At 26.6% G+C, this 25036-nt stretch overlaps 3 protein-coding genes across 3 annotated transcripts; 2 read left to right on the forward strand and 1 right to left on the reverse strand.

The window, feature by feature from the left end:
• Window positions 1-5253: 5253 nt before the first annotated feature.
• LOC128962220 (uncharacterized) lies at window positions 5254-8007 on the forward strand. The gene is made up of 5 exons (XM_054308578.1): window positions 5254-5321; window positions 5420-5773; window positions 5842-7383; window positions 7531-7605; window positions 7686-8007. Exons 1-5 carry the CDS (start codon window positions 5270-5272, stop codon window positions 7925-7927), a joined length of 2265 nt encoding a protein of 754 aa, XP_054164553.1. The 5' UTR covers window positions 5254-5269; the 3' UTR covers window positions 7928-8007.
• Window positions 8008-9004: 997 nt separating this feature from the next.
• On the reverse strand, window positions 9005-11255 carry LOC128962526 (Golgi-associated plant pathogenesis-related protein 1-like). Its single transcript, XM_054308901.1, has 5 exons — window positions 11083-11255; window positions 10819-10946; window positions 9984-10095; window positions 9818-9860; window positions 9005-9269 (listed from the first exon to the last, which is right to left on the reverse strand). The coding sequence occupies exons 1-5, from the start codon at window positions 11138-11140 to the stop codon at window positions 9041-9043; spliced, it is 570 nt and encodes a 189-aa protein (XP_054164876.1). The 5' UTR covers window positions 11141-11255; the 3' UTR covers window positions 9005-9040.
• Window positions 11256-17203: 5948 nt separating this feature from the next.
• Window positions 17204-20761, forward strand: LOC128962060 (trafficking protein particle complex subunit 8-like). Its single transcript, XM_054308386.1, has 3 exons — window positions 17204-17483; window positions 17550-17920; window positions 17997-20761. Exons 1-3 carry the CDS (start codon window positions 17279-17281, stop codon window positions 20727-20729), a joined length of 3309 nt encoding a protein of 1102 aa, XP_054164361.1. The 5' UTR covers window positions 17204-17278; the 3' UTR covers window positions 20730-20761.
• Window positions 20762-25036: the final 4275 nt, after the last annotated feature.

Consider the following 25036-nt stretch of genomic DNA (forward strand, 5'->3'; position numbering starts at 1 on the left):
TACTTAATAAACACATAAATGAAACATAATTATAAATATAAAACAATTATTTCATACAAATTGACTAAATTTAATGACAACAATAAGTTTCGAAGTCATTCACAACTTATTATTGTTATTTGAATTTTTTTGAATAACTATTTCTATAATTATGTAACAAAACGATAAATTTGTCGATAAGTTAATTATAAAGATTTAGTATTCATTGATATTATTTTTTTGGTAATTTGTTTTTTATTGGAAATTAATTGAAATACGAAAACAACTACTTGTGTGGTAAATATATTAGTCGACAAAATAAGTCATCAATTGTTTAATTGGTATTAAATTTTGAAGTATTCTAACAATTCATTGATTTTTATAGCAATGTTGTCGTTGTTGGTGTTATTGATGGCGATGTCGATGACAACCATCTCATCGGTTGTCGTCAACAACAATGAGCCGAAAGATTTCTGCGAAGAATACAAGAAAAATGATTATAAAATTGATTTTGCCTTTCGGTCGGACAGAACAGTCGATGATAACTGGATTCATAAATATTTCATAATCGGTAACAACTGTTGGGAGTTGACCTACAATGACGGTACAGACGACAGCAAATCGGTTACCATTAATACTGTCAGCAGTAGTAATGGCAATGATATCGTCGATATTAACTGGTTTGCCGGTAATAGCTATACGTCAATGGCCTGGACTTTCTCTATAGGGACAGACATATATGTCGGTGCTTTGCAGGTATACAACAACCCATTTTGATGATAGACATCACAAATTAGTTTCATTATTATTATTATACTAAATATTATTATTTAGAAAAATATAAAAACCATTAATTGGAAAGTTTATACAACACCACCCATAATGACAAATACAACAATAGATTTTGATAATGATTTTAAGCCAATGTTTGTCTGGACTTCAAAATTTTATTACAAACCATTGGTAACATTTTGGGACCAAAACGGTCGGACAATGATCTATAACTTTGCTAATATAACTGAACCGACACATGATGTCAACGTAACTGATAATGAATTGTTTGTTATCGAAGGAAAACGAGAACAACTGATCAATAAAGTGATAAAATTGATGGCAATTATCGGACAGTTTAGTCAATATGATTGGGGTAAAGGAAATGATAGTGAAATTTATGGCCAGGGATCCATTGTATTCATATATGTCAACAATACCATCAAATACTGTTATGCGGGAAATCCATACAATGAGTCGGCCGTAAGTCATATCATTATAATTAGTTTAAACTATTTAAAAAAAATTTATTTAATATATTATTTTGTTGTTGACATATATTTAGTGTAAACCTCAACACTTGAAAACATTGATTGACTGTTTATCTAAAACTTTCACTACAAATACCACAACTAATACTACTACTGCTGATGAAAACACCGGCATCGGTGGTGATATTTATTGGTTGATTACATGTATACTAGTTATAGCTGTCGTACTGGTTATCCTAATGACTGGATTAGTACTCTATTGTATTTGTAGACAAGGACAGGGAGGTAGTGTATAGTAACTATTTTGAAACATACTGTAGTGTAATGTAGTATAATATTTGTCTACAATTTTTTTTTTGGATAAAATATTGACAGACAGAGTGTCAAAATCACGGCTATCGTTGACCACTGGGAGTGACAGWCAGTCGACAGTAATGAGTCCATCAAAAACTGGTGAATCCACGACTCGGTCAGTGGTTGTCAAGAGATTGGACGGACAGTCAGTTTTGAATCCATCGAAAGCTAATTAATTGAAAATTTTTAATTTTTTAAAAAAACAAAACTCCAGTACCAATAGTACCGACATTTGAAACAAAATGATTATTTTAATTGATTTATTAAAATTTATTAATATTTTATTAATTATATTTATAAATAATTTCAATTATAAATACAATCTCTAATACTTTAATTTATTTTATTAATATTATATTTCTATTAAATAAAAATAAATGTTTCATTTCATAAAACATTTGATTTAAAAAATTGATATTTAATTTAATTATATTTAATAATAAAAATTGATTGATTAATTTGATTTTTTTATTGTATACTATAACTAAAAAAATAAAATAATAATAAAATAAATTTATTGGAAATATTTTTATTTATAAACATAAATACATGGATACAAACAAATAAATCAAAATAATATAAAACAATTGTTTTTTTCCTATAAAATTATATTATAATAACTTATTACTTATTATTATCATAATTACTTTAGTTAAAACTTATAATAAATAAATAGTCTATATTTTTTTAATTAATTTATTATACAATATTTTGGAAAATTATATATTTTTTTTATATATCTAATTAATAAACACATAATTGAAAATTAAATGTAAATATACAACAATTATATTTCATACAAATTGACTAAATTTAATGACAACAATAAGTTTCGAAGTCATTCACAACTTATTATTGTTATTTGAATTTTTAAATAACTATTTCTATAATTATGTAACAAAACTATAAATTTGTCAATAAGTTAATTATAAAGTTTTGTTATTTATTGATATTATTTTTGTATAATTTGTTATTTATTGATATTATTTTTGTATAATTTGTTATTTTTTGGAAACTACTAATTGTGTGGTAAATATTAGTCGACAATAAAAGTCATCAATTGATTAATTGGTATTTTTAATATAATAATAAAAATTACATAATATTCATAAATAATACTTATATTGTATATATAAATAGTATTATAAAAATCCATTGATTTTATAGCAATGTTGTCGTTGTTATTGTTGGCGATGTCGATGACAACCATCTCATCGGTGGTCGTCAACAACAATGAGCCGAAAGATTTCTGCGAAGAATACAAGAAAAATGATTATAAAATTGATTTTGCCTTTCGGTCGGACAGAACAGTCGATGATAACTGGATTCATAAATATTTCATAATCGGTAACAACTGTTGGGAGTTGACCTACAATGACGGTACAGACGACAGCAAATCGGTTATCATTAATAATGTCAGCAGAAGTAATGGCAATGATATCGTCGATATTAACTGGTTTGCCGGTAATAGTTATACATCAATGGCCTGGACTTTCTCTATAGGGACAGACATATATGTCGGTGCTTTGCAGGTATACAACAAACCATTTTGATGATAGACATCACAAATTAGTTTCATTATTATTATTATACTAAATATTATTATTTAGAAAAATATAAAAACCATTAATTGGAAAGTTTATACAACACCACCGATAATGACAAATACGACAATAGATTTTGATTATGATTTTAAGCCAATATTTGTCTGGACTTCAAAATATTATTATAAACCATTTGTAACATTTTGGGACCAAAACGGTCGGACAATGATCTATAACTTTACCGAAATATCTGAACCGACACAAGATATCGATGTAACTGATAATGAATTGTTTGTTATCGAAGGAAAACGTGAACAACTGATCAATAAATATATAAAATTGATGACAATTATTGGACAATTTAGTCGATACGATTGGGGTAAAGGAAATGGTAGTAAAATTGCTGGCCAGGGATCCATTGTGTTCACCTATGTTGACAATACCATCAAATACTGTTATGCGGGAAATCCATACAATGAGTCGGCCGTATGTGTTATATCGGTTATAATTAGTTTGAAAACTATTTTTTTAAATTTGATTAAAGTTTTTTCTTAAATGTATTTTTTTGTTATTGACATATATTTAGTGTAAACCTCAACACTTGAAAACATTGATTGACTGTTCAATGATAACATCAAAACCAAACAACGATTCCCACAATTATTTAGTGATCGCTTGTATAGTCATTGTATTAGCATTTCTATTGTTTATCATAATTATTTCATTCATTTATATAATGGTTAGATTAAGGACAGGGATGTAATAGAGATTTGACTAAACAGTTGTAGTAATTCATTGATATACTGTATATATATATATATATATATATATATATATATATATATATATAAATGAATTTAATTTTACTATAGTTTATGTTTTAAAAACAAAAACAAAAATTTATTTAACAAAAAACTTTTATCTACTATTTTCAAACACATATTAACACAATTTTAAAAATAATAAATTAATCTATAGGTGTAATAATTAAACTATTGATTCGTAGATTATAAATATAATGTTATATTTGAAATAAATAATTTTTTTTATATATTTATTTGAATTTATCTGATACAAATAACTGTGTTTTTTTTAAATATAAATTTAATGAAACGATAAATTTTTATCAATAACTATAGTTATATAGTTTTGTTATTTATTTTGATATTATTTTTTAAATACAATGAAAACCATTTGTTGTCTTTTATGAGTATTTAATAAATACTATTTATTCACAATAATAATAAAACAAATTTATATTGTATACCATAAAATGAATTATTTAAAAAAATAAAATTTATAAACAATTATATTGTGCTTAATTGTATTTAAAAATATTTCTATTGAAAATTATTAGTAAAATTAATATTATTGAAATTGATTTCACAAAATTGAAATTAATTGTCAAAAATTTTTTTTATTACAACATTCGTTTAATTTTAATTGTTATATATTATTATTGTATATTATTGTATATTATTATTATTTTATTTGTTTTTTATTTTACATTAATTTATATCAATTAAATAATTCTTAATTTTTATAAACTTTAAAATTATTCTGTTTAATATAATTTAATTATTTTGATTATTATTTTGATTTAAATTAGTCGATAGTCAATAAACATATTGTTATTATCATTATTATGCTCAGTATCATTTTATTTTTTAATTAGTATAGTATAGTCTAATATCAGAAAAATTTATAGTTTTTAATAAATATATAGTATTATAAATTATATACTGTAAAAAAATGTCTTCAATTTATAATAAAACATATGTATTAAATTTTTAACAATATTATATAATGTTAGTTATAGTATAATAACTTAATTAAAATGTCTACTGTATACTAAAAATAATAATAATAATAATTACTAAAATAAAATAAAAAATGGTTAGAAAATTAGTTTTATTTTGTTTGCCAATCCAACAACAAAAAAACATGGCAACTAAAAAAAATGTTGACCAAAAATGTGTACAATATAGCTAAAAAAACAATTTATCTAAATTGTGCATGGTGATTTATTTATATATTAATTTATGATAATTAAATTAAATTTTTTTGTTAGTATAAAAAATAATATTTATTAAACATTGTCAAAAAAAAAATAAATAAAAAAATTAACTAATGATGACAACAAATAGGATACTATTGTTAATATTATTAACAATAATTTCAGGTAATATATCGTTAATTATTTAAAATAATATCAATTAACTAATTAATATATTGTTAATATATATATATATTTTTTTTGTGTATATATTTATATACCAGTGCTGGCACTGACAGCCGTTACCACTGTTTTCGCCATCAATCCGGCTCTGGAAGAAGTATTTGAAAGTTTTACGGCGACCTCGACTACCGGCGATCCACCCGACGAGGAAGAGTCGGCAGGACTTGAACGGGTTAAGGACATGGACTGCGATAAACTCAAAACAGAATCTACGGCCTGTTCCAAGTCGGCCACTGAATCTGCGGGTATGTTATCGGCTAAGAAAGTTGCCGCCAATAAGGCCCGATGCGCCGAAGTTGAAGCTGAAATCGGTAAAAAATGTAATGACGTAACGTCGCCGTCACCGGCTACCTGTGCGGCCAATACAGATGGAGTGGCCTGCGAACCAATGGACGGTAAGTCTAACCGATTGATTGGCTAACTAACTGTCCGTTTTTTTTTATTATGTGTTACCGTATTTCAGACAACAACTACTGTGCAAACATTCAGCGAATCATTTGTTCGGCCAATAGTTTGAAACGAAAATTTACCGAATGTTTTCCCGGATCGACAACTACTACGCCGACACCAGAGGCCGAACCGGCACCGATGGACAGGGAAAAGATCGAAGCCATGGATTGCGAACAATTGAAGAATGCGTCGAAATATTGTCAGGAAATGTCATCGTCGGCGTTGGCATCGTTGGCCACATCGATACCCGGATCATCAGGTGATGGTAGCGGTAGTGGTGGTGATAGTACTACCACCAGTGACGCTGATGGTGGATCTGGCGATAGCGGTGCTACTACTGCAGACTCGGCTTCGGCTGACAATGAAAATCCTGTTGCGTCGACAATGTCGGCTATAATGCAATCGGCTAAACAAGAAATTTGCGACAAAGTGGCCAAACATGTTAGGGAAAAGTGCGACGAAACTACAACAGCGCCGCCCGAAACCACATCCGAGATGGAAGAGGTACCGCCACCGCCTGAGAAGGAAAAGACAACATCGACGGCGCCACCGGAAACCACATCGGAGATGGAAGAGGTTCCGCCACCGCCTGAGAAGGAAAAGACAACATCGACGGCGCCACCAGAGACCACATCGGAGATGGAAGAGGTTCCGCCACCGCCCGAGAAAGAAAAAACGACTACAACTCCCGAACCGACTACAACTCCCGAACCGACTACAACTCCCGAACCGACTACAACTCCTGAACCGACTACAACTCCTGAACCGACTACAACTCCCGAACCGACTACAACTCCCGAACCCGAAACAACCACTGAGTTGACCTGCGAGTTGGCCGCCGATAAGATTAAGCAATGTATTAGCAGTACTACTACTAGTAGTGATGGTGGTGGTAGTAGTGATGGTACTACTAGTAGTAGTAGTAGTAGTGGTGGAGATGGAGAAGATAGCGGTGGTAAAGATAAAGGAGATACGACTACTGCTGCCACCGATGGCGCCGGTGCAACAACCACTGCCGCCAGCACCGACACCGATGCTGCCTCAGTAGCAGCCGATGGTCAGCCGAAATCGGCTGGCGATCCGAATTGCGAAGAAATTCGCCGCAAACACCAGGAATGCTTTCCGACAACAACGACCACACCGGCACCGGAGGACGAGGTAGAGTTGGCCGGTCTGGAAAGGGATCCGAAAAAAGTCGATGCCATGGATTGCGTAACATTGAAGAATGCTAGCAAATATTGTGTGGAAGAAAAGTTTGGATCTACGACAACAACACCAACGATGACAACAACAACTTTAGTACCGGAAGCGGAAAGTTCAACAAAAAAACGAAGACGACGTAAGAAGAAGACAACTACGACCACAACAACAACAGAAACATCACTGACCAGCACTTCTTCAGCGACTACTGAAGAAGATCAGTCTCCAGAGGCCAAACAAAAGAAGGAATATTGCTCTAAAGTTAAGGAAAATTTGGCCGCAAAATGTGCCGAAACCGAAATCGACTGCGAAGGCAGCGCTATAGCCGTCAAAATGTGTTGGGACGGCGATGACGGTTAGTATAGTAGTATAGTAGACGGACGGTTAGTTTGGTTTGTCTAATACTGTTTTATTTTTTTTGTGCCTACCTTTCCCTCCCACCATCCCTCCCCCGCCCTACCAAACCTCTACACCGACACCGACACACACAAACACACAACAGTGGACAAGTATTGTGCCGGTGCTCGCAAACGGTTTCTCGAATGCTTCCCCGACGAGACCACTACTACCGAAGACGGTATGTATTACTACTACCACTACTACTAGTGGGTGACTAATAATAATGTCTATATCACACACACACTCACACACACACAGCTGTACCTGACCTACCSGGTMGGCCAGTGTTTATGGGCAGTGCCGATCTGATTGGTGCGGCCAACGATCTATCCAATGATAAACCTATAGTTCCATCGTTGCTGCTGAAGACATCGTCATCATCACTAAAAACAACAACAACAATACCTAAGCTATCGTCGATACTGACGACTGAAAAGTCAATGAAGAAGAAGAAGATAAAGAAGAAGAAGACAACAACTAAGACACCAAAGTCTTCATAGAAATGAATAGATAATTGTTTTTTCATTTGTTTTTATTTTTAATTTTAATTTAATTTTTTTCCAATCAATAAAAGTATTAATAATTTAATTAAATAAAAAAAATGTTTATTAGTTATTAGTAATTATTACTAATTATTATTTGATATAATTATTATATTATTTCAATTATTATTAATATTATTATAACAAACACTTATTACTGTAATTAAAACTAATTATTAAAAGACTTTTGTATGTTTAGTAAATAGGTGTCAGTCCTCCTCCTCCTCCTACTCTAACTTTCAATGGTTTTACCATTTTTTTTGAGGTACGGTTAGCTCAATCATAATCACGGTTTGTCCACCCGATTCCCGGCCAACGATACGGTAGTTAATATATACTATTATATAATTGTTGTATGTGTTTGTGTGTACAACACAAAAACTAATAGTAATTAATTAAAAATAAATAAATAAAATATAATTATTAAAGTTTTTTAAATTACAAGTTATTTATTTATTTTTATTTTTTTTTTGATGATAATTAAGCAAAATTACAGTTTAAATGTTTAAATTAAATAAATTTTGATACAAATATGATATAATAATTTAATTAATTTTTTGTTTTTTTTAGAAAAACATTTTAGTATTTACAACATAATGATAATAAAAAAAAATTATAAAAATTTTTATTAGTATCAAAAGTTTATAATAATCATTAATATCAATACAACTAGAAAATTAAAAACAAATAATGTATTAAAATATAACTAAAATATTTAAAATAAATATAGATTAATGCAATAATAAAATATTTTATAAAGATAATATTATTTTTTTTGTTTAAAATAAAATAATGATATTAACATACAATTAAAAAAACATAATATAAAAACAAAATTAAATATTTAATTAAAAAAATTGTAATTTAAATTTTTATAAAAATAATTATATTATTATATATAATCTAAACATTTTCACACCCATATATATATATATAATATATATATATATATATATATATATATATATATATATATATATATATATAACCAATCCATTCAATCTACCCCTCCCCCACTTAACTGCTCACCCACCCCTTACCTAATTAGGTTATATAATATTATTATTATTATTATTTAGGTTTCTTAACCATTTTAGCATACTCTCCCTTGACATTACCGGCCACTTTGTATATACAAACAATATATAGTTCAACACGGTTAGGTTTTTTTGAATCCGGTGCCAACATTGACCGACAGCAGCCCATTTCGGTACTTTCGGCCCAAATCAATTGGGTAAAGTGGCCGGCTTTCGGTACAAATACGGCTTTTTTGAAATCGTAGAACTGTATCTCGGAATACCTGTCCATCCATTCAACCATTCAAATATCCGCCACCATCATAAATATTTAACATACAGGTGCATAGCAATTGTGTGTGAGATAGATAGATAGATAGATAGATAGATAGATAGATAGATAGATAGATAGATAGATAGATAGATAGATAGATAGATAGATAGATAGATAGATAGATAGATAGATAGATAGATAGATAGATAGATAGATAGATAGATAGATAGATAGATAGATAGATAGATAGATAGATAGATAGATAGATAGATAGATAGATAGATAGATAGATAGATAGATAGATAGATAGATAGATAGATAGATAGATAGATAGATAGATAGATAGATAGATAGATAGATAGATAGATAGATAGATAGATAGATAGATAGAGAGAGAGAGAGATAGATAGATAGATAGATAGATAGATAGATAGATAGATAGATAGATAGATAGATAGATAGATAGATAGAGAGAGAGAGAGAGAGATAAACAAAATTAATTAATTGAATTAGTTTTTAATTGTTTGTTTGTGTTTTATTTTATTTTTTAATAATTACCAATTTTTGATGGCGTGTTTACATGCCTGCACTTTTTGGCCGCCTATATATATATATATATATTAAAAATATATATATATATGATGATAAAATTTTAAAACAAACAAAAATTGTTATAATAAACTAATAATTGATTCATTGTCTGATTTGGTTGACTACTACTGACCCACAGCTCGGTATATATTTTCGCCGACGTCTTCCCTTAAGTTTTTATGTTTGTTAGCCAAACCCGTTCCCTCAGACATGAATGCACACCTTTCCTTAGCGTATTTATTTAGCTAATAAATAATAATTATAATTAAAATAATTTAAATATATTATTAATATTAAGTAATTCACATAACATTTTGAAATTTTAATCTACAGAGAGAGAGAGAGAGAGAGAGAGAGAGAGAGAGAGAGAGAGAGAGAGAGAGAGAGAGAGAGAGGATTTAATTGAATAAATATATTGTATTTTTATTAGATATATATATATATATAGATTGTAAATGTTATATAAATTTTTTACTACTTATATATATATATATATATATATATATATATATATATATATTAAGTGTAAAATCGTTGAGTTATTATCGAAATATATAATATTTAAAATTTAAATTAATAGAGAAATTAATTACTTAATTAATGGTTAGATTACAGTTAGATATTAATAATTTGAAATTTTTTTTTGCTGATTAGATAAATAGTTTTTATTCGTGTAACTATTGGTAGTCATAATTATATATATATATATATATATATATAAATCTAGATTAATTATATATAATAATAATTATTGATACTTGTTAAAGTAATGTGTAAATTGTAATGTATTACACAGTGTAATATTATAAGCATATATGCCAATTAGATATATATATATAAAATTAAAAAATAATAATGAATAGATAGTTTTCTAACTAGTATAATAAGTAAAGTATTATTATTATTATTATTTAAATATTAGCTTTTATATACAATATATATATATATATATTAAAACCAATACTAACATCAGCGGTATATTTGACTTTAGGTGAGCCATGTTTGGCCCGTACGGTGTTTGTATATTGTAGACAATCGTCTAGTACTGCCTTAGTAGTTGAATCGGGAAACTTGGTCCGACTATCGATACCCGTTACTAATATAGTTAGATAATAATAATAACAATAACAATATAATAAAAAGGTTACATAAGTTTTGCATACTAATTGCCAATTCACACACATATATATATATATATATATAAATTTAATAATAAATTTAGTTATATTTACCGAAAAACATGTATACTATGGTTATAATGACAATAATAATTAGTGATGTTTTAGGCATTTTTTGTTGTTGTTGTTTAAATTTTTTTTATATAAATAAATTACTGTATTATTATTATTATTATTATATAACTGTATTGTGTTTCTCACTATTATGTCGTGTATAAACCATATTTTGTTATTTTTTGTTATTTCAATTTTTTTTATTTAATTAATTCATTCATTTTACAACTGTTAATATTTTTTTTTTAGTATTTAGCAAATTTTTTAATTAACATTTTTTTTTATTTAGTTAAACATATTAATTACATTTGCAAAGCTAACGTTTATACTGTATATACCAATTATAGTCTATACTTTTTTATTAACTAGAAATATAAGCAAACATTTAAATTAAATACTCAATAATAAAATATACACAATTTATTAACCATATTATATATATTTTAAATATAAATATTATTATTTAAATAATTTGTAATTTATTGTAATTTATATATATATATACTGTATATATATATTTTTAAAAAACATATACTTAAAATTTAACGTAATCTACATTAAGGTATAAACAAAATTAAAAATTATTTACATAAATTTAATCTAGATTGTTAAAATTTAATTGTATTTATTTTATAATAAATTTATCGTAACATTACTCTTAAAAATTTTTTAATTAATTTTATTAATAATGATTTTTAATTTATGTCATTTAGCAAGTTCATTTATCAATTTATAGTAAACTAATTTTATTTGTAACTTAAAATATTTATATTTATCAATATAACTTTATAAAATGATAATATAGTATTAAATAGTAAATTATTAAAAAACTAAATAATATATATATTTTCAACAATTTAGTTTATTTATTATATAATAATAATTATTATTATACAGATAATAATATATATTTTTTAACTAAATAAAAAAATATATCATAATAATGTTTGATTTTTTTAATTAATTAATTTATTTATTTAATTAATTTAATCTAATTTATTTTTAATAAATACATTATACAATATTTTTTAAATCAATCAAATAATTATATAATAATTAAATACTGCAATAATTTATCGTTTATCACAAAAATAAACATTATAAGCATTAAATTATTGAAAAAAAAATATTTTAAATTATTTATAATATATGTATAAAAATAACAGATTTTTAAAAAGTAATTTCCCCTTGATAATATTACTTAATTTTATATAGATAAATTTATTTATTATATAATAAATTTATGCTATAAGATCATTGATGCACTGATTACGTTAATATAATTTTTATATATATATATAATTTTTGCATCAATACATTGGAGATTTATTGACAAAAATGTTTTTAGACTAATAATTTATTTAAATTATATATATAAAAATGTTTAAATTTAAATTATTTAGAGAAAAACAGTTTAAAATTTAAATATTTTAAGAAAAACAGTTTAAAATTACTTAATTAATTGATGAAAGAAATGCAAATTTCAAGATTTTTATACATAAATTAGTTTTATTGATATTAATATTTATATAAATTTATATGATATATATACTGTAATAATAATAAGGTATTTATTAGTAATAACTTATAAACCAGTGGCTGATACTTGTATTTCTGAGAAATAATAATAATAATAATAATAATAATAATAAATTGATTTATTATATGATAAATAATTGTGTATTAAAAGCTATAATATTAATAATAATAATAATAATAATTCTAGTAGACTAGATTATCAATATATCATATATATATATATATACATATCTACTGGTATATTATACCCTATAATAGCATAATAAATAAAATAATAATATTAAATAAAATATTAAGTATCGTTAATACTGTTTAATGTAAATAACATTTAAAAAATTACACTAAAGATACATGTAGTTATTGCATGTAACCACCACTACCAACCCTATATTTGTCAATTGAAACTACCTGGCTTATCCCATTAAATAAATATATATATATATATAATTGTAATTATATGGAAAACTAATTGAGCTTTTAGATAATAATAATAACGATAAACATGTAAATATGCATAAATTAAAAAAAAATTAAAAATAAGTTTTTAAAATTATTATCTATATTAAGTTATATATATATATAAAGTATATGTAATTTAATTTGCACTGAAACTACTATTAATAGAAAAATATATTAGTAGGTATATTACTGTTTTTTAAAAATAATTTTTAAAAATAAATTATGTATGTATTAATTATATCATATATTAAAATATTATTTGATAATACAGTATATATATATATATATGGATCATAACTACTCTCGGGATTAAATACTAAATAAAACTAAAAATAAATATATATATATATATATATATATTATATCATATATATATCCGTATATCTATATACAGTATATATATATATATATATATATATTTACTAAATTATTAAGTGCATTAATTTATTTGTAAACTTGTTTATCATCATATCGGTTTGAAAGTTTGAAACCTACCAGTGCTCATAAAATTATATAATATAAGTTTATATATATATATAAATATATAGCTTATATATATATCTATCTAATTCCGAGAAATATAGCATAAAATAATTTTCATTTTAATCATTTAAAATAAAATATTTAATAATAATAATAATAGTAACAAATTTTCAATCACTATACCATAAAACTATTAATAATTAGCAATAAGCTGTCAAATAAATTAACAAATTATTGTACTGTATATACAGTATATATATATAAACATAAAAATATTTTTTCCGTATTTTTTTTTTGCTTAAGTGTGTTATTGTTGTTTGAATAGTAGTATTTAAAAAAAAAAATATTAGATAATAATTATAGTAATAATGAATAAAACAATTAAATTATCAAAATCATTGTCAATACTATATATTATAGTTATTGTTTGTATTGTTGTTGTTGTTGTTGTCGAGTCGATACCCACTAAAACTGAATGTTTTGAATTAATTAATACATTGGAAAAGTTTGGAGATATTCAGGGTAAATTAAAATATTTAAAAAAATTAATTTATATATAATTGTATTTTTTTTAAAAAGTAATTTATATATAATTGTATTTTTTTAAAAATAATTTATATATATAATTGTATTTTTAAAAATAAAATAATTTTTATATAATTGTATTTTTTTAAAAAATAATTTATATATAATTGTATTTTTTAAAATAAAATAATTTTTATATAATTGTATTTTTAGAAAAAATAATTTATATATAAATTAAATTTTTTTAAAAATAAATAAAATATTAGATATGAAATAAAACTAAAATCTATATTTATGATTATTTTCATATTTAAATTAATTAATTAATATTTTTTAAGTATATTTACTGTATATTATTAGTTTTTTAATTTAATTTAATTTTTATTGAATATTATACTGACTAATCATAGTATATAAAATAATATAAATATAATATAAAATAAAGTTTTTTTTTTAAATATAAAATATATTAATTACATTATATAATATATAATTAGTTTTATTATTAACATTATTTTATAATTTTTTTTTAAAAAATACAATTATATTTAACCTAGAACAAATTGAGGACCTAACCACAATAAATCAGTCAAATATGGATAATATTTTTGGTATATACGCCGATTGTTTGCGTGCACGTGAGGGCATACGTTTCAAACGTAGATTTATTGGCAATAATAATAATAATAATAACAACAATAGGATATTGGATGATAATAAAGATAAATTGTTATATTAAACTAATATATTTAAACAAACAAAAAATATTTATATGTGTGTTAATTATAATTTTAAGTTAATTATTTTAGTATTTAATTTTACTTTAACAAAATTTTCTATAATTGTTTAATTTTAAGTTATTAGCAAATAGTTAAAATTATATTGATATTGTATACTTTAAATTGTTTTATATAATTTATATAATTATGTTATAATATTATAATTATTGTAATTATTATACAATTATTATTTAAATGATTATTTTTGATATTAATTTTTTTTGATTATTTTTTGTTTGATAATCTTAATAATATATAATTTTTTTTTAAATCATTATTAGTTAATCAATGTACAGTAATTGATAGTATGTTATTATATTTTATAATTTTTCTTAATTTAATTAATATTTAATTAATTATTGTTAATGTTAAAAAAAACTGTAACTTTTAAATGTTACACATATTTCAGAGTATAAATAATTTTTAATGTTTATTGTCTATTGATTAATGACAATTCACTACCAAATTTTTTTTTATATATAATTACATATAAACTAAACAAAATAATAATAATAATAATTAGTATTTAATGTTTAATAATTTTAACACAATATATATAAAGTTTTAAACAATTCTAATACATTAATGTAATTACAATATAATCAATAATAAAAATGTTATAATTATTATTATTATATATATATAAATATTATTAGTTAATTGTTTATATAAATAAAAATTACCTTGACAATTTTAATCAAATAACATTTTATGTATAGTAACTGTTATTATTATTATGTAAATTTAACACTGCTATATTAATTAATTATTAAATTTAAATAATAAACATTGTATTTGCAATTGGCATTCATTAAATATTTTACTTATTGTTATAATTTATTTATAATTATAATTAAGTTTTAAAAAACAATTTAACAAAATTAATTATTTAACAATTTATATACAATATGTAATCAAAAAAAAAAAATGAATAAAAAATTATAAAATTATAATTATGTGTGTCTGTGTGTTATTACCAAAAAAAAAAAAATTAAAAATCTATTAAATTATTTAAAAAATTGAAAATTTATTTATTTAATAAGCAATAAATGTTTAAAATTCAATAAATAATATAAAATATAATAAAAAAATGTAATTAATTATATTAATAATTAAGCAACCTTGATGATTTAGATAGAGAAGCAAATAATTTTTTTAGAAATTGTGTGTGTATGTGTGTATGTGTGTATGTGTGTATGTGTGTATGTGTGTATGTGTGTATGTGTGTATGTGTGTATGTGTGTATGTGTGTATGTGTGTATGTGTGTATGTGTGTATGTGTGTATGTGTGTATGTGTGTATGTGTGTATGTGTGTATGTGTGTATGTGTGTATGTGTGTATGTGTGTATGTGTGTATGTGTGTATGTGTGTATGTGTGTATGTGTGTATGTGTGTATGTGTGTATGTGTGTATGTGTGTATGTGTGTATGTGTGTATGTGTGTATGTGTGTATGTGTGTATGTGTGTATGTGTGTATGTGTGTATGTGTGTATGTGTGTATGTGTGTATGTGTGTATGTGTGTATGTGTGTATGTGTGTCTATATATATATATGTGTGTGTATATATGTATGTATGTGTGTGTGTCTATATATATGAGTGTGTATGTATGTATGTGTGTGTGTGTGTGTGTGTGTGTGTGTGTGTGTGTGTGTGTGTCTATATGTGTGTATGTTATTGTAAATCTAGAAAGTTAATAGTAAAAATATTTTATTTCCAAATATAACTTAATAGAAATAGACTCAATAATATATTAGTTAATAATTATTTAATTTTTATTTTATAATAATAATAATAATAATAAAATTTTACTATAATAATAATAGTCAATGTAATAATGGCAACAACAACAAAAAAACAATTTATTAACAATTATAAAAATTATATAATTAAACAATATTTAATAACCATATTTAAGTTAGTTTAATTTAAAACGTTATTTATGTATGTACATGTATATTGTTATACTAGAGAGTCACCCATAAAGTACTGTATCTAACGTATCCAATACTAATATATATTATTTACCAGTAAATTTGTTTGACTGTACATTTATGTATATACACTTAAATCACTGAACACATCATAACAATAACAACACATACAGTATAACATATTTAATGTTTATTATTATTTATTAATATTTATTTATTTATTTATTTAATCTATAAAAATATGATTCAATAATAATAATAATAAATCAATTTTATTGTGAATTAATTGAATGCAATAATAATAATAATAATAACTAATAATAATAATGTATTTTAATTTAATTTAATTAATAATAGTTAATAATAATAATAATAATATATTAATAGTTATAACAATAATAAAAAACAAACAAAAAAAAGCAACAATTGATTTGATTGTCAGTTTAGCCGCGCGGAGGACAACAACAACATCAGCAAAATGCCGGCCACTAATCGATGGACAACAACATCAACAACTGGACAACAATCGACGGATACGTTTGCCGATCTGGTGGCCAAAGTATTTGCCACACATTTTGTACTGTTTGTTACCGAACGCGGCCAACAGTGGTCGCGCCGACGATTTGACGACACGGTCGAGTCGGTACTAAACCATTTCGGTTCGGTTGTCCAGAAGCTTAACCGTAAGTAGTGGTCACCGCACACACACACTGTCTTCATTTATTACTCACTTACTTATCTACCGATAGTGACCATACGCGACCTTTACGGCCACAATGCCTATCCATTGCATAGTTTGCGGTTCAAGTTTAACGATTGGCAAACATTGAAGTCGCGTCCAAAGCCCGAACAGTTGCGCAAACTTCAGATGGATCTGATCGGTCATATGTCACCCACTGTTGCCGCCGACTCTGACTCGTCCGCCGCTACCGTCGGAGGTGGACAGACCACCACTACTACTACTACTACACCGTGGTATGACCGCTGGAAACAATTGTTTATCGATACCATTGACCAATCGGAACACGACTTTATCGGTGCCAACTTTGGCGTCTTTTTTGTCATTACCGATGAAGAGTTGGACAACTTTAAGGATTTGTTCGCCACGTTTATCACTCAGGTATTGATTTGAATACCCAATTGATAACTAAATTGAAAAAATACTATATTATTGTCTATTTTGATGGCCATTACAGTTGAAACAGATGTCATGGATCCGATGGATTCAACCGGATTTTGTTCGCTATTATATTGTCTTAAGTGAACAATCATTAGATACACACCAATCGTTTAATTCGCCAAAAGCTCTACTGTTTCGTGAATTGCAATCCATTTATCCCAACTCCTATTGGCTACACATTGACAGTCAACTGTTGTCACCGCCGGCGGCCAGTAGTAGTATGGGTGGCGATAATGGTATCATCGCTGCCGCCGATGACGAGGTTTTCTGTGATAATAATAATAGTCATCATCAACAGCAACAACAACAACAGTTGCCACCAATGATGAACAGATATGACTCGAGTGAGAATTGCAATCACTTATCGTCTTCGCGTACCGATTCGCCTATTGGCGGCACCAGTAGTAGTAGTGTCGACCCATTGAACGCTACGGTACTGTCACTGAGACACACGAACAGCAATAATCAGACAACACTGAGCAGCGGCTCATCCGATCAGAGTCTAACTAATTCAATACAGAGCTTGAGTTTACAAGATCTAAGCCAACGCTATCTACAAATGTTGATCAAACCGACGGCTGCCGGCACCGGTCGATCAATGGCCAACAACCGATACTCGCCAGCAGTGGCCACCATTATCTCGGATATGCTCAAAGAGTTTGTAACAAAAACACTGGTACCGTGGTCGGAAAAACATATCAAACTACTCGGCGATGCCATTGCTCAGCGTAAAGGTTTCCGTAAATCAATGTTCAATCTGACCAAATCGATGATCGGCGCCATGAGTTCGTCGACCATTGGTAGTCCTGGTAAATCTGGTTCGTCATCATCGCTAGCGTCGGGAGGATCGGGATCAGCCGGTTCGAGTCCACCGTTGATAATCTATTCGCCCGAAGCACCCGAAATGCAGCAGCGAAAACTAGGCGATCTGGCCATGTCGTTGACAATGTACGAACTGGCCTACCAATCGTACTATCAGGCCAAAAAAGACTACCAGGCCGAAAATGCTGTACTATACTATGCCGGTGCTACCGAAGCCTCAGCTATTGCCTCGTATTTTACCCAACGTTTTCAGAAACATTATTTCGAACAATCGATTACCTGCTATGCGGATAGCTGTGGCCTACCGGCCATGCCGTACGCTACCCGTGCAACCATACTGGCCACTGAAGCCTTGCGCCAGCAGTGGCCGAACGAAGCGGCCAAACTGTTCATTCATATGACCGGCGATGACAGTGAACTGCGGTCGGCATTGTTTCTCGAACAGGCCTCGCTGTGCTTTCTGGCTGCCGGTTCCCGACAGCGTAAGGCTGCCTTTCACTACGTACTGGCCGGTCATCGTTTCAACAAATGTTATCTCAAACATTATGCACTGGCAGCCTATCGACAGTATCCGACCAGCCAGTGGACGGATGCGTCCGATTTTGTTAGCCTAACTGTCGGCCGATTGTATCTGAATATTTACAATACAAATCCAGCCCTGTATGGCCACTATCGACGATCGGGTCTCGAACTGTTCCGTATTAATGCCCGAAAAGAACCGTTTTTTCACGAATTTATACGCGAAATCAAAAAAGATTTCGAACTGATCGCCGATAATAATTCTATGGCCAAAACTACTTCCTCGAGTGCCGCCGCCGCCTCCTCCGCAGCCGACAGTATCCACTACTTAGACATACCGTTCATACATTCCGTCGGCTACGAGCCGACCAACAATTCGGTTGTCACCAAAAAGGATCGCAATCTGTGTTTTTTGGGCGAAGAGATTGTTTTTCGGCTGTGTTTGACCACACCGTTTGCCTATGTATTACATCGACTGTGCTTTTATACTACCGGTACTAATACTAACAGTGCGACCGCAGTAGCCGATGTTACCGCCGCTGTTATCGACTGTCCGGCCATAACGACAACATTGGACACCAACGATCCGATTTGGATTCAATTGTCGATCAAAGCTAATACCGAATGCGAGTTCGATATATTGGGCGTCGACTACAAGTGCGACGATATCGTAGACATCAGGTGTCCGTTCAGTGATAAACAAAGAGCTGGTCTCCGATTTCGGGCCATAAAGACATTACCATTGATTCATATGGAACTGAGATTTAAAAACGAATCGTTAGAACAGTGGTCAGCGTCACCGTCGTTGCCCGTATACACCAATGAGATCATCGAACTGCTACTCAAGCTATCTATTGGCGAAACATCGGCGGCGGCGACGATATGGAGACCATCATCGGTACGATTGACTACAAATGCAATCCTACTAAACAGTGATAACAACAATAGTTCAGTGATTACGAATGCGAGGACACAGACAATGGCCATCGTGTTTGACGGCGACCACTCGGAAACAATGTTCAAAATACAGATGCCGTCGACCAGTTCCGACCGCTATGACGTCCAGTTTACCGTAACTTATAGGGACAACAGTGGTAACCAGAGTCGATCTGTTTGTCGAACATTGAGTTTTTCGGTTAGCGAATGTCTTCGACTGGACAGTTGTGTACAGGAAGTACTTAGTTTGACCAACACTTTGCCGACAACAGCGATAACTGTGATACCATTCCCTGAACCGGGTGGACAACAACCGCAACCGCAACAACAACAACATCAAGCATTGAGTACAACAGTAGTAAACATTGAATTACCGCCACAGCTGACCGGTCACGTACTGACCAATGGTCGGTCGCTGGCCTGGAGTATAGGTGGCGGTCAACAACGGGAAGGCCTTATTAGGATTCAATGATTTTTTTAATTATTTTATTTTTTAATTATTTATAGTTAATTGTTTTGTTTGTTTGTTTGTTTGTTTCAATTGGATTATACAATTGAATATAACTTTATATATATATATATTGATTTATTGTTATATCCAATGGGTATTATTGATTGATTGACTGATTGACTGATTGATTGATTAATAATCAAATTGTGAACCGATATTTATATATCAAATATTTATATATATATATATAACATAAATATATCGATATTTATTTAATTAATTTAATTTAATTATTAATTATTAGTTAAGTTATTAGATTATTAGGTCCAAAATGAAAACTTCATTAAACTTATCGTAGATTTACTATTATTTTTATTGATTTATATTTTTTCTATTAATCTGTTTTTTATTTAAAAAAAATAATACAATTATTTGTTGTATTTTTTTGTTATCTGAAAAAATTGTTTTTGAAAAACTTTTTTTTTAATATAAATGATAATATATTGCATAACATTATTAAATAATTATTTACATAATGATTGCAATAATTTTTGTTAATTTAAAAATTTTTTATTATTCAATCATCAAATTGTCTGTTAATTGCAATAGTTATCAATAGTTATCAAATAATAATTAATAAATAAAAAGTGCTATAATATATCTATTTAAAAAAAATAATAATAAAATAAATTATTTAATATTTTTTTGTTTAATATTTATTTAATTGATTGATTTTTTTGGATAAAAAATTATTTAACATTCAGATGAATGGATCTAATGTTTAATAAAATAGTTTACTATTCAATCACCTGATGTTGTTGTTGTAGTAGTAGTTGTTAGAGATATAAAGTGGGTGTGGATTAGTGGGTGGGTGAGTGAGTGAGTGAGTGAGTGAGTGAGTGAGTGAGTGAGTGAGTGAGTGAGTGAGTGAGTGAGTGAGTGAGTGAGTGAGTGAGTGAGTGAGTGAGTGAGTGAGTGAGTGAGTGAGTGAGTGAGTGAGTGAGTGAGTGAGTGAGTGAGTGAGTGAGTGAGTGAGTGAGTGAGTTAGTGAGTGAGTGAGTGAGTGAGTGAGAGAGAGAGAGAGAGATCATTCAAGAATTAAAAAACCATAAAAAACTTCTTGAAATTTATTATCACTTTTTTTCATTATTATTATTATTTGAAGAAATTAATGGTTAGCTTTGACAAGAAAAGGGATGACACTATTCACACACATAGACATACTGTACAATATATATATATAACTTATATATATATATATTTACTAATGATTTTTCAAGCACATAACTTTCCCCATCATCTAAAAAATGCCCAGTGCTTACATATAASTTATATAACTACTATATATATTTATATTTAATAGATAGTGATATATTTTGTCTCTCTGTGTGTGTGTGTGTGTGTGTGTGTGTGTGTGTGTGTGTGTGTGTGTGTGTGTGTGTGTGTGTGTGTGTGTGTGTGTGTGTGTGTGTGTGTGTGTGTGTGTGTGTGTGTGTGTGTGTGTGTGTGTGTGTGTGTGTGTGTGTGTGTGTGTGTGTGTGTGTGTGTGTGTGTGTGTGTGTGTGTGTGTGTGTGTGTGTGTGTGTGTGTGTGTGTGTGTGTGTGTGTGTGTGTGTGTGTGTGTGTGTGTGTGTGTGTGTGTGTGTGTGTGTGTGTGTGTGTGTGTGTGTGTGTGTGTGTGTGTGTGTGTGGCTAACAGTACTATCAAAAATAAAATGATATATACTTTCAATTTTTTTTTTAAAAAATAGTATATATTGTAAAGTACTTTAMAGTTAATAGTTATTTGTGAGTTTTAAAGTGTACTCCAAAAAAACCCATATGTTTTTGTGTGWCTCTAAGTGTGTGTGTGTTGTACGGGAATGGTATCTCATATATACAGGCTATGGGACTGTTGAGTTTGAGTTGGTCGGAAAACTGGTCGCCAATTGACCCCCCGATTAAGTCGTCTAACAGCCAATGATGATAGGGATGATAGAGTTGATGTCTGTTTGAATAATGACAAACCCGGGCTCAGGGCTATCAGTAGTAGGACCCGGCTTCTACCGAATTGTACTAAATATAGTGATGAGAGCGCCTGTATCTTAGGATTGTAGTAGTAGTAGTAGTAGTAGTAGTAGTGGTATAATAATATTTTTAGTAATATTTGTTATATATATATATATACTGTATATACTAATTGTACTAATTTAATTTTACTATTTTTTTAAAACAAACAAATAATAATAATAATTAGTAAAATAATTTTCTAGGAATTAATGTATTTATTTATTTAGTTATTTGAATAGTTGTTGTAATATATCCAATATATTTTTTAGTTGAATCTATTTATTCCTAAAAAAAATCTTATTATAAGTTATTTGCAAACAAACAGATATTTTTCAAAAAAAAATAAATATTAAATATTTACAAATAGAAAACAAATTTTAATATTTAAATAGTTTTATTATTTATTTTTGTTATTCTTTGAATTCAAATTGAAATATATATATTGTATATATATATATATATATATTACATAACAATCACATATTATACAAATATAATTGAAAACTATTTGAAACAAATTTTTTTTTTGAAAAAAATAAATAATTTTGTTTAAAAACTACCGGTGCATATTGAAAACAATTATATAATGCCATTGTTATATATATATATAACATAAGGGGGCCCATAGGGCATTAAAAAATTAATATAACCATACAATTGACTGAACAATATATATATATATATTATATCTCTATGGTTAGGTTAGGGCATAAAAAAAATTTATAAAATATTTTTTTTGTTGGTTAGTGTTTAATGTAACAAAAAAAACACACAATGAAAATGATTTCAAGTATTTGTTTTGTTACAAAATTAAAATTGTTTAATAAAAAAAATAAATTTATCATTTTTTTCTCATTTATTTTTTTAAATTTCAAACAAACAAATATATTGTATATTAGTTTTGTGCGATTAAATGGTTTGTTTGATATAAACTCAAGAAAAAATAGATTTATTTTATGTAAATATTAAAAAAATATAAAATAAATTATTTTATAATTTAGCAATATTTTATATCCTATATAAAATAGGTATAATTTATTGTGTTTTTTTATTGTATATTTTATTCAATTTAAATTTTAATGTATATGAAAAATATTTTATTTAATATATTTGTATTATTATCTAATATTTTTACTTATTTTTTACAGTATTTAAAAAATATTATATATAGAAATAAATTTATTCAATTATCAATACTACTATATAGTAATAATAATAATAATTACAACATTTTTGTATTGATTATTTACCTAATTTGATAATTTACATTTTTAATAATTAATAATAATTATAATAATTTTCATAATTATATGTTAATTTTATTACAAACACAATTTTATAAATAGTATTATTATTATGCATTTAAATATTAGAAAAATTATATATATATATACAGTATATAATTAGTATAAAATTCAATATTATTAGTAGATAATAATTGTATAAAATTATTTGTTTAATTATAGTTTTTGGGTAAAAGCTATATATATATATATATATATATATATATATATATATATTAAATGTTTATATATATATATATATATAAATAATTTATAATTGTTTGCAGAAACATTTCAAAATAATAATTTAAAATTTAGATTAATGTTGAAGTATTTTTCATTTAAAAATAATTCATTTAATTAAAATGCATTAAAATATTCAAAAACTTAAATATTGATTTATGTTGTATAAGTATAATATATATTAGTGTATATATAGTATATATATATACTCTCTTATATATATATATATTAAAGTACAACTAATTAGTTTATCTATAATTTATATAATAATTTTTGTTTTAATAAATTAGTTTAACGGAAAAATTTTTGTCAAAATATTTTCCCTAAAGTTTAGTACAGAATATTCTCTCATCAATTAATTACACAAAAATATTTTCATGTATTTTTCATTTTCTCTTTACTGTATTATTATTATTATTATTATAGTATTAATTTATTTTAGTTTTAGGTTTTCAAAGAGACATAGACATCGATGGTATAAAAATTAGATATTATTATTAATTTGAACACATTTTATAGTTGTCATCTCATAGAAAGTTTATTTTTACTATAATAATAATAATAATAATAATACTAATAAAAATAATAATACTACTAATAATAATAATACTGCAAATAATAATAATTATTATAAATTAGATTATATACTTTTGTTTATAAAAATTAATTATAATTATTATTATTATTAATGTATATATTGTATAATAATTTAGCAAAAACATAATAATTTACTTAGCGTTATAAATTAAAATT

The sequence above is a fragment of the Oppia nitens genome, unplaced genomic scaffold (genome assembly GCF_028296485.1).
Source record: "Oppia nitens isolate AA-2021 unplaced genomic scaffold, nextdenovo-longstitch-racon4-pilon3 scaffold6_pilon_pilon_pilon, whole genome shotgun sequence".
Taxonomy (NCBI): domain Eukaryota; kingdom Metazoa; phylum Arthropoda; class Arachnida; order Sarcoptiformes; family Oppiidae; genus Oppia; species Oppia nitens.